Source organism: Nycticebus coucang, chromosome 5, assembly GCF_027406575.1.
Source record: "Nycticebus coucang isolate mNycCou1 chromosome 5, mNycCou1.pri, whole genome shotgun sequence".
Lineage (NCBI taxonomy): Eukaryota > Metazoa > Chordata > Mammalia > Primates > Lorisidae > Nycticebus > Nycticebus coucang.
Genome location: NC_069784.1, coordinates 20,091,921 through 20,103,759, shown reverse-complemented (window position 1 = coordinate 20,103,759; position 11,839 = coordinate 20,091,921). Strand labels below are relative to the sequence as shown.

Below are 11,839 nucleotides of genomic sequence, written 5' to 3'. Positions count from 1 at the left end.
CCCAAAATTTGAAAAATATATGAAATTTGAAACACTTCAGGTACCAAATATTTTGGATGAAGAATACTCAATCTGTATAACAGGCATTTTTTTTTTCAGTAGCTTCAAGAATTTTTGCCTTATGTATTTGAAGACTATTTTATTAGATACAGATTAAAATTATTAAAAAATTATTTGCAACATAATTTTAGGTTGACATTTGTTTTCTACTGTTCAGGATAATAATCCACTGCTTCCATTGTTGTAATTGAGAAATCTGCTATTAGTCTTTCCTTTACAATTAGTCCATTCTCTCTGGGTGATTTCCAGATAACTCTCTCTGGTGCTTTGCAATTTCACAATGGTTCTATATAAAAATTTATATTTATCCTGTTTGAAAAATATGGTACTGTTTGGACGTTTGTCATTATCTCTGGGAAATAAGTATTCATTATGTTTTTAAATATTGTTTTTCCCTCCTTTCTCCTGGGTCTCTATTCCATCTTTCATTTCTCTTAATCTTTTATATTTTCTATTTTCCTTTATTTGTGATTAATTTTTCAGATATATTTTTTAGTTCTCTTGATTGTTCTCTTTAACTGTCCAATCTGCTGTTTAATCCTTTCACTAAGTGTCACATTTGAACAATTATATTTTTTGGTTTTGGATTTTACAAATATTGGTTAATTTCTTTAGAATTTTCATTTTACATATTTATCTGGTAATTTAGGCATATACAAATTTTATACATAGCTATTCTATAATTTATATCTGAGAATTCTAATATATGCAAACTTTAAGAGGAGATATCTAAATTTATTTCTATTGGCTCTTACTCAAGGTAACTTGCTGTCTTGTGTTTGGAGATCTTTGGCAGTGTATTACTTGATTAAAAAACATTATTTATTTTTAAGAGACAGAGTCTTGCTCAGTCACCAGGCTGGAATGCAGTGGCATGATCATAGCTTACTGCAGCCCTGAACTCCTAGGCTCAGCCTGTCCAGTAGTCAGGGATTACAGGTGTGAGACGCAGTGACATCTTTCTTTTTTTTTTTTTGGCCTGGGCTGGGTTTGGACCCACCACCTCTGGCATATGGGACCGGCGCCCTACTCCTTGAGCCACAGGCGCCACCCTAAATTCTGAACTTTTTTTTTTTTTGCACAGTCTTTGGCCAGCGCTGGGTTTGAACCCACCACCTCCAGCATATGGGGCTGGCGCTCTACTCTGTTGAGCCACAGGCGCTGCCCAACACAATGACATCTTAATCTGTGTAAATCAGATGGCCCTATTCTTTGCCTCAGGGAGTTATTTGCTTCTGTGGGCAGGAAGAGTGTGATGTGCAAAGTGGAATTTGAGCTCTTACGGAGGACTTAAGCACAGAACCTGTAAATCCTGCTGCTATTGCAAAGTCTGTTACCCTCACAATTGTGTTGCTATAGGAGTCTATCCTTGGTGACCACACTTCTGGGTCCCTGCATTTCCCAAACCAGCTCTTTCCACTCTGACTTCTAACCTCTCCAACATCCTGCTGCTCTGACCTCCTCTGTTGAGGAGCTTTCAGCCCTAAACTCCTACTTTGGGCTTGGGCACACTCACCCTATATCTTGGTGCTGCCATCCAAACTTGTTCAGACACTTGTTCAAGTTTGCTTGTTTTGGGCTTGGCGCCTATAGCTCAGTGAGTAGGGTGCTGGCCACATACACTGAAGCTGGCAGGTTTGAGGCCGGCCTGGGCCTGCTAAACAACGACAACTGCAACCAAAAAATAGCCGGGCGTTGTGGCGGGCGCCTGTAGTCCCAGCTACTTGGGAGGCTGAGGCAAGAGAATTGCTTAAGCCCAAAAGTTTGAGGTTGCCGTGAGCTGTGACACCACAGTACTCTACTCAGGGTGACATAATGAGACTCTATCTCAAAAAAAAAAAAAAAAAAAGAAAAGAAAAAATGTTTGCTGGTTTTGGGGTGAAGGGCTATCAGAAATCATTCTTACTTTTGATGAGACCGGCAATGCCTCAAATTATGTACCTTATTAGGTTGTAGAGTTTCTACTTAGTCATGATACTAGATGCAAAAATTAAGCAACACTTTTGATACTCAGAAGTTAAATACTTACCTCTAATTTTGTGTGTGTGTGTGTGTGTATATACATATATATAACTTACTTATTTTCATAATTTAAAAGTCTCTATCCATCATACTTAGGTATAAAGCCAATATTTCTGACAAACCCTAAACGTCAAAAAGATGAATAGAAGGCAAATCAGAATTCTAAATTTTAATTCAGATTACGATCTATGGATTGATTGAATTTGCTCTTTTGGGTTTCTCATAGTCACTCCTCCTGTTGCTTTGGGAAGACTGGCTGTACCTGGTAAATTTTTGTTAGATTTGAATCTAAAAAGCAACTTTAACCAAGTCAATCTATAACTCCAATTTCCACTATGTCCTCATTTGTGTTACAGGGAGAACACGGTTCATTTTGTATATCTAAAATATTACATTTGTAATTATCAACTATAAAATGGCTAAAATTGTTTTGTCTCTTAAACAAGAAGAAAGTACATATAATACTGGTGGTTGCATTTTGATATTAATGCAGGCCGTTCTTCATTTATGAATACCTTGTTGCTGTTTTCAACTTACTCTTCTCAATGTCTTGCCACAGTAAGCACTCCATAAATATTCATCAAATAAAAGAAGCTACTGACTTTATCGGAGCGGAATACAAACTTTACCATTATTTCCAGTGAAGTGGGTTGAAATTTTCACGCCTTCCCCAGGACATAAAGCACTTGCAAGAAAGCTACACTAATTATTCTTTCAGACTTTGAACATAGAACACCAAAAGCATAGTTCAATCAATAGGAAGTTTCTATAAAGAAATAATACTTAAAACCAAAGTTACAAATTTCAAGCTATTTAAATTTTAATTTGTGCATTTGTGGTAACTGAATGACTGCAAAACACTTCTTAGAACACAGTTAAAGGCACATTTCATTTAAATGCATAGTGTACCATTCTAAAATATCTTAATTTCCTTACAAAGTGCTTGAGCAGTCACATACACATACAGTAATAGCAAAATATATTTACACTCTATAAAGCTTAAAATTTTAAATCTGACTAAAATATATATATTTTAAAAACTACCAAAAAAAATTAGTGCTTTCTTCAGCTTAATTGTGTGAATATACCCTGCCCTCTAATTTTTTTAGTGATTGACTTCAATTAAAAAACATTTCTGTACATGTTGTAGTTACAAAATGCTACGTCAGTTTTTAATGTTAAAAGCCTAATATTTTAGACATTGCTTTCTTGCATATTTGAGAACCAGAAAAGGTCAGCAGACTGTACCTCAAAAGTATTTAGTGTTTTATTTTAACGTGTGTTAACACTGATTAAATTAAAGCCAGACAATTAAGCTAAGTTCCTCTATTGTCCTTTGCCAGGAAGTTAACGGGCATTTTAAAGTAACTTTAAGCAACATATTGTGCCCTCTTTTTACATGATTTTCTCCCAAAGGATCTTGGGTAATAATCAATTTGGAAAGTAATACGAATTATCTGTGGACAATTTTAATCGTTCTCAGAGTACAATGAAAACATGCCAACACATCCCAGCAAGGCTGAAATATTTATAAATGGTTTTAGCTCAACTCTCCATAATGCAATATGCTTTTTCGTGTTTATCACTAAGATTTAAACTTGAACAATTTTTAAGAGATGAGCTCACTGTGATTAAATGGTTTATTCAGAATAGTTAATCGCTTGCTATTCCTGAGGTATAATGACCCTAGCATGCTAACTACAGGAATCAAAGATGTTATTATTAAACTAAGACAAAACAATGGAGTGTGGACTAAGAGGGAAAAATACACGTACAATAGAGAAATTACAGGCACGTGGAAAGTCATGGTTTGCAAAAACACATCCCTGTAAGTGTATTAAAAAGCCACAAACGGATCCTCTGAAGAGCTGTAAAAGGATTTCGATCAAATTATTTTTGAGACTTTTGAGGTGCAGCTTTAGTGTTATAATAATTTTTTATAAAATATAGACTGTTTTATCAAAAATATTTATACATTCTGTTATAATATATTGCTTTTGCCCTCAATAACTGCCAATATAAAATCTGGATCCAGTGGCCTACAATATACAAATGCACTTAATGTAAATGCTGGAGTTTGAGGTGTCTGCCTGGCCACTGTACAAAAGTGATGAAGTGGTGAAATTAAATAATAAGCCTACAACATAGAATACATTACAACTTGCACATATACATGATCACAGCATGTATACAATGATAACCCCTACGGTTTAAGAAAGTTATAGTTCCCTTCTACAGCAGACACAAAAACAAGATGAAGTAGGTTGATACATGTAAAATGAATACCAAAAAGGGGGGGTAATCAGTTCACTGATTTTGGAAGATACGACGGAACATACTGAGTGTCTCGACTTTGGGAATGCATACAGGTAACACAGTATCTTGGTTCAGGCTGATCAGAAGTCCCCATTCTTAACATTTTAAGTAAATGCTGGTGTTCCTGTTTGTTTCAGCATTGTTCAATAAACAAAAAGTTTGTTTGGCAAGCAGCTCTGTTGGAAAGTTATGAGGCTCTGGTACATGGTTGGTAAAGATAAGGCAGTAAAAAGTTTTCTCCTAATAAATATAGAAAATTTATGAAACAAGACATTAATTCATTCTGTTTTTTAAAAAATCAAGCCTAAAAATGTGCATACATTGCCACTATACGTTTTGATATTAATTTCCTTAAAAAAAAAAATAAGAGCATTTGCCTTATTCAAACAGAATCATGTGAATTCTGTGATTCACAGAAAACTTCATGTGAACAGTAACAGCATTCCGAGCCCTTCTGCTTCTTTCTGTAAAGCATAGTTATGTTACTCATTTTCCTTCCTCTTAAGGCAGACATATGGCAAAGCTAGGTTCTACAAAAAAGTGGTTTTTTTCTTTTTGTAAAATAGACTATTGATCCAAAAGCATTCTTTTGGATAGATTTTCACGGTCGATGTTTGTTCAGCTTAAACTCCATGTTTCCAGTGCTCAGATTTATGTTGAAAATATATCGAGAAGCCACTTTTCAAGAGGGTATTAGAACGGTACTTTAAACAAATCTTCATGTGTTTTTCAAGAAACAACTCAGAAGCTACAGGTAGCACAGACAGCAAATGGAAGGTTGCTGGTGAGAGGTTTTCTGTGAGTCGGTCTGCTTGGTTCACAGTGTCTGGGAAGTTAACACCAATCAGCAATGTAGTCGAAATCTCTGAACATTTCTTGCTCCTCTTCCGAAAGTATCCTTGGTTCTCGAGGAGGAGTCAGAATAGGTGCTTCTGAGGTAAATTCATCGTCGAAATTACTAACATCTTCTCTTCCTCTGATGGTGGGAACAAAGGGTGGCTTTACTTTTTTGTCCATCAGAGCACTCCAATCAATTAGCTAAATCACAAAATATAAAACGACCAGTTTAGTTCCTTATTCTTCACTGCTCTAGTTTTACAAAAAAATTGTCAGTATTTCTACCTACCCGGAAAAATGGGTGCTTTTTTACATCCTCTGCATCTTTCTCACCAGCCCCAAGGCGCCGCTCAGGATTTCTTCTTAACAGCTAACATATGTTAAAGTAAAAGCAATAAAATAAACTTCATTGATAAGGGTTCTCCTAACTTTCAAAGATTTAGATACTTTTTGTTTTTGTCTAAACCATGTACCATCTTTGAATTGAAAAAATTAAAGTACTATAAAAAAATTCTTAACCTTATTTTACTTCTTACCCTTCTCATTATGGAAATGGCTTCTGTAGATAAGAACCTTGGATACCTTACTTCATCATTTACAATACTGTCAAAAACTTCCTCTTCATCATCACCAGGAAAGGGAGACTGGAAAAAAAATCTTTGAGTAAGTTAAAAGGAATTTTTGTATTGTAAAATTCTATTACCTATTCACAATAAAACCAACATCCAGGCAGGGAAAAAGAAAACACAAAAACAAAAACAAATAACAAACAAACCCAAACATAACAATAAAGAAAAACTATGAAGTCACAATAAATATACATCTATTACCTACAGGATACACTATATACTCTTACTGAACTCTTCTTTGCGTTTATTTTATGGACTTTTAAAAAAAAAACTGTTCATACCATATAATGTAATTTTCCATTTAATTTAATTCCAGTCCATTTCATTCTATTCCACTCCATTTTATTTCATTCACTCCATCTATCTGGCCAATCAATATTTAGAGTCTCTGCTAGATAGTGGGGAATATTTAGATAATATTCAAAATCCTCAAGAAACTCAATTTTGTGCGAAGACAGAAAATGGGTAAGGTAAATAAGGTAATAAATGTTACAGTAAAGGGAAGCTAAGTCTGTGGACATACATCAGACAGGGATGTGCTTTGGATTTCAAAGTCAATAGCAAATTAATGGTAGTAGAGCACAATTAGAGATTACAGGGCATAAGGACTGTACTAAGCAGCAGCAACCAACAAAATTAGAGAAAAAGGAACTCAAAAGGTAAACACTGCCAGGTATATTCAACACTCTAAACACAATAAGTCTTAGGGCATTTCACTAAGCACAGTATTAAAATCACTTCTCATAATCACCATAGACAATGAGTCATTAAAAAGTAGTTATGTTATATTCAGTATGACAACTTGATGTACGAAGGATAAACTCTCAACTGGGCCAAAAACTTGTCTATCGAAGGTGACTTACTGCTTCAGAATTTCAGATGGCTTAAGCATTCAATTAGTTATTTTCAAAATCAGAAAACAAATGTCTCAAGTAGTATTAATATCTTAAAATCACTGAAATGAGTATCTCTATCCTTATTTTCTCATTGACTATTGGGGAAATACAGGCTTACTTGGCCTCATTAGGTTAATCTAACTGCTTACTTCCTAGAAGGTATTAAAGAATGAGAGCCAGGTGGAAAGCAGTATCAGTGGAAAGGGAGGGATTCGTAATGCAAGGAATCTGTGAAAATAAATTCAGAACCCAACTTCCTAAGACTGAACTGACAATCTTACTGCTCACAAGTAGGAAAATTTCAAACTTTTCACTTATCAAAACCTTAGTTTGTTCATTCAAAATACATAAATCGAATACCTACTATGTGGGACAATCTAATTTCTTTTGGGGATTGAAACAGCAAGTCAGTGGAAAATTCTATTTCATAAGGATTCTCAATCAGAATTTCAAGTGGTAATGCAGAGTGCTTTTGTCTTCTGCATGAATAATTTTGTACTTGAAAACTGTCCTTCTCTAAGTCTTCTGACCAGCAAAGAAATATCTATATATTTTTAAAAAATATTAAAGTACCTTGTTTCTACAAAGAGATTATAAATTAACAGGGTGATAACAGAAAGTTATTAACAACTGTGTTTTAAACACACATAAAAAGAATCCAATAGTCTGTCAAGATTCAACATTCATAGCACCTAATGTCAGTGTCCAGAGTTATTTTAAATTTCTCTGGCACCTTCACTCTCATCTGGCACAGAGAAAAGGGGATCTGGTAAGTTAAATTATTCCTGGAGTCTTTCAAATCCTCAAAACTAGTAGAAATATATAATTTTGAAAATGCATGATGCATCCAAAGAGTTTTCAATTATTTGTAATAGTAGAGAAAATAGACATAAACTTCACTTTCATCAGTTTAAAAAAGCAAAGTCATCACCTAAGTTTCACTAATGCTATGAAATTATAAAGTAGACTGATGAGTGTACAGTTTTGTTTTTTCCCTAACTACCCTCTAATGGAGGAATTTAAGAGAAAGGAAATTCCAAGAAGCAACTGTGATGGTATAGCCAGATTCATTGTCTTTTATCTTCTAGGAAGTTAAAAGCTCAATCATTTAGAAGCTCTTTTACAAAATATGAAACAGGAGCTTCCTTACTTGTTCTCTGACAAACCCTCCAATGGATTTAGAATAGGAAGTAGAATCAACTGGCTATTAATTCTGCAGTATCTTGCAATAAACTCACATTTTTGCATGTCATCTGTAATATGGAGACTAAATTTTAAGCAAGAACATAATGAAATTTCATACTTATTTGAATAATATATTTAAAAAACAAAGCAGCAAAAATGGTACTCTTAAAAAAAGGAGGGGGGAAGAAAGGTATTAAGTATGCCAGAGTTTACAGAAACAACTTTTATGAGAACGTCTGGCATCCTCAGAAAGTAAAAATCACTGTGATTAGGGTTAAAATAAATCTTTCCCATCCTAACCACATATCTCTAAACAGGGATGAAAAATTCAGATCTGGACCACTGGTCTTAGGAATAGAAACAAGGTTGGATGAATTCCACACTCTGTCCTGGAGTAGCAAAGCATAAGGCTTGAGACAGATTGCAAAGCCAGAATGACAATGTGAAAATCTCAGCCCTACCTACAACATGAAAGCTGTGTGACTTCAAACAAATTATTAATCTCTTTGTGTGTCCATTTATGTCTGTGAAAACGGGCACATGACCAGTATTGAACTTATTAAAGATTGTTCCAAAATTAAATGAGCTAATACTTATAAACCACATAGAACAGAGCCTTGAATATGGCAAACTTCATTTTAATTAGCCATTTCTTCTCTTCCTTTTCCAGAAAATCCACTCCAATATAACATAGCAAACTGGGCTACTCATCTGAATAAACCAAAATTATTTATTTGGTTTTTTTTTTAATGTTAAGTACCAATAAATAACGGGCACAGTGCAAAACTTTAGAAATTCCTGACATCCAATAATTTGATCATTCATTCATTTAGCTGCTTAATTTATTCACGCCTTGAATATAAGATTGGTTGTTGTCAATGCAGAAACTGTAGAATGAACCAATCCCAGAAAATAATTTTTCTTGCATCTCTAGAGCAAGTCCCTCTAAATAGTCTCTAATCGTGTAGCAGATTTACTCTTTCCCAATTCCACTCAGATTTATCATTTCTAATAATTTATAACACAATATATTAACCCATCATCATTGTTTTATTTATTTAACTGTTTCCTAAATGGTTAAGAATTTTTGTGCACAACTTAAACTCAAATTTATTTTAAGTTAATCTCCAGAAATAGTAAGAAAAATATTAATCTCTTCAACAATACGCTTCTATTTTCAAAGGTAACAAAGTATATTCTTTTTTTTATTTTGAGACAGAGCCTCAAGCTATAGCCCTAGATAGAGTGCTGTGGTGTCACAACTTACAGCAACCTCAAACTCCTGGGCTCTTGCCTCAGCCTCCAGAGTAGATGGGACTACAGGCGCCTGCCACAATGCCTGGCTATTGACTTAAGTTTTTTTTTTTTTTTTTTTGGCTGAAGTTTGGCCGGGGCTGGGTTCGAACCTGTCACCCTCAGTATATGGGGCTAGTGCCTTCCCCACTGAGCCATAGGCACCACCCACAAATATATTCTTACTAGTCTTCCTGCAATTCTGTTCCCTATGAAATCATCAGTTAGATATGACCATGTCTTAAAATCATAAAACATAACCATAGCATAATCCTGAAATACAAGAACTATTTACGAAGCATTAGTAATGCATTCCACAGATCACAGAAAAATCTTTAAAAAGCCAGTGAAGATATTACAGAAGCATAGCTGATTATTAGTATACTCTAAATATTTATACAACTTAAATTCCACTCATGCAGAAGACCTATTAGGGGGTTTTATAAATGACATGCTTTGCTCTCTTAATCATCTTTCTCTTCTCTCTCACCTACTTTATACTGCTTACCTCACCAACGAGCATTTCATATATAAGTACACCAAGCCCCCACCAATCTACAGCCCGGGTATAGGATGTTTCTGTTAATACTTCTGGGGCAAGGAATTCAGGAGTGCCACAAAATGTGCTTGTTCTGTCTCCGTAGCCCATCCCTGAAAAAGATAAAATACAAACATCTGTTAGCAAAGAGAAAAATGTAGTAAAAAAAAATAGAAGAAATCCTTAGGAAATAAAATTAGAGTTGCAAATTTGTGCATGGTGAACAAACTCAAACATATCAAAGACATAAAGAAAACAGTAAGGACTGGTATAGAGAAAGTTGGGCAAAACAGCAACTCTAATTGGTAATAAATAAAGAAATAAATAAAATTTCTGTGCTTCTTTTTAGTTACTTTTTCTTTCTTTGCTATTATTTTACAAGTGCTGCTGAGAAGGTATAACAAACAGAACCGAATCTGAACTTCAATTCTCATCATCTTTTTAATTCAGTTTATTTACTTCATTATAAAACTCATGTAAGTACAGTTTGGAAAAACCATAAAGCAAACACTTGAATAATCAGGAGTTTATCAATGGGTCACATAATATAGGGAGATAGTACAAGTTGGACAGCTTTAATCTAAAAATCTGAAATCTGAAATGCTCCAAAATCTGAAAATTTTTGACCACTGATAAGATGCCATAAATGGAAAATTCCACACAAAAGTTCTTACCAAAGCTTTGTTTCATGCACAAAATGCACAAAATTATTAAAAATATTATATAAATTTATCTGTATGTGTATAAGGTGTAAACGAAACATAAGTGAATTTCGTGCTTAGATTTGGGGCCTATCCCCAAGATGTATTATGAATAAGCAAATATTCCAAAGTCTGAAGAAGTCTGAAACACTTCTGGTCCCAATCATTTTGGGATATTCTACCAGTCAAAAGGTATATTCTACCTGTATTAATATTTTAGCTAACTAATTTTCAAATACACCTTCCTCGTAATTTAATGATATATTAATAAAATATACATTCTGCATATTGAAGATATGTCTGTATATATTTCAAAGTGTTAAAAACTCTTGTAAGTGTCACCATATGGAAAAATTTGAAAGAAAAGCTGTCATTTCTAAATTTAATAAGGTGTACAGATACAATGACTGCAAAACATAAATAAATTTGTATGTCTATGGACCAAATCTTGAAGGACATAGATACATTAGCACATAAGGGCAGAGAATACTTTTTTGCAAAATTTCTTTAACATCATACTGAATTTTTATTTTCTTCAATAAAATATTATTTTTAAAAAAGAGTGATACAATATCTATACAATTTCTACACCAGCCTTTTAGTGACTTGGCCAAAGGTATGGGAAAAAAAGGTAACAAAGACAGAATCAGAATTTATGTTTCTTAACTTTTATTCTATGTTCTGGTCATTACCGGAGCTTATTACATAACCTATACTTTTAGGACACAAGTCTTTTAAATTTTTGCCTTGTCTTATTCATAGTTAACACTATGTCACTGTAAGATCTGTGACGTTTTAATGTAATACATATTGTCATGCCGAATGTAGTAATATAGTTATCATATTTCTTTCATTTTGATAAATTTTCTTATCCTGTCTTTAAAGGTAGTCGAAAGTAGGCCCAATTAGCTAGGACTGGTAAAACTCCATGGAAGTAGTTAATCTCATGCTCTGGAGTAATAAAGATCTGGTTTCAATTTCAGCTCTGCTGCTTGTTAACTGTGAAAGACTGGGACAGTGTCTAACATCCGTAACATCCATACGATTAGTTAACCCTAATATACGATGTTTCCTCATCGTATATTAGGGTTAACTATATTATCTACCTTTGTAAGACTGCTATAAATTGAGGGAGATCACACATTTGGCAAAGTTCTTGGCACGCAGTAAGGATTCAAAAATACTTAGCTATTATTATTATAATCTACTATGTATATTTTTATGATAATAAAGGAAAACATTTAATAAGCCTGGTTATCCAGTATGTATTTTCCAGCTACCTATTACATTCTGGACACCTGTGCCAAGTGGTGGGAACACAAAGATGAGAATACGACACAGTTCTTTTCTTTAAAGAGCTTA

The 11,839-nt window shown here is 34.0% G+C and overlaps 1 protein-coding gene across 5 annotated transcripts in view; it reads right to left on the bottom strand.

Annotated features, from left to right (window-relative positions):
- Positions 1-2,766: 2,766 nt before the first annotated feature.
- Positions 2,767-11,839, bottom strand: part of PKN2 (protein kinase N2) — a 154,648-nt gene continuing 145,575 nt past the window's right edge. For all 5 annotated transcript variants that reach the window (XM_053591147.1, XM_053591146.1, XM_053591149.1 and 2 more), the window contains 4 exons: positions 9,747-9,889; positions 5,772-5,879; positions 5,525-5,605; positions 2,767-5,436 (listed from right to left, as the gene is read on the bottom strand). In XM_053591147.1, the coding sequence (XP_053447122.1) occupies positions 5,233-5,436; positions 5,525-5,605; positions 5,772-5,879; positions 9,747-9,889 (536 nt within the window). In that variant the 3' untranslated portion in view covers positions 2,767-5,232. The remainder of the gene's footprint in view (positions 5,437-5,524; positions 5,606-5,771; positions 5,880-9,746; positions 9,890-11,839) is intronic.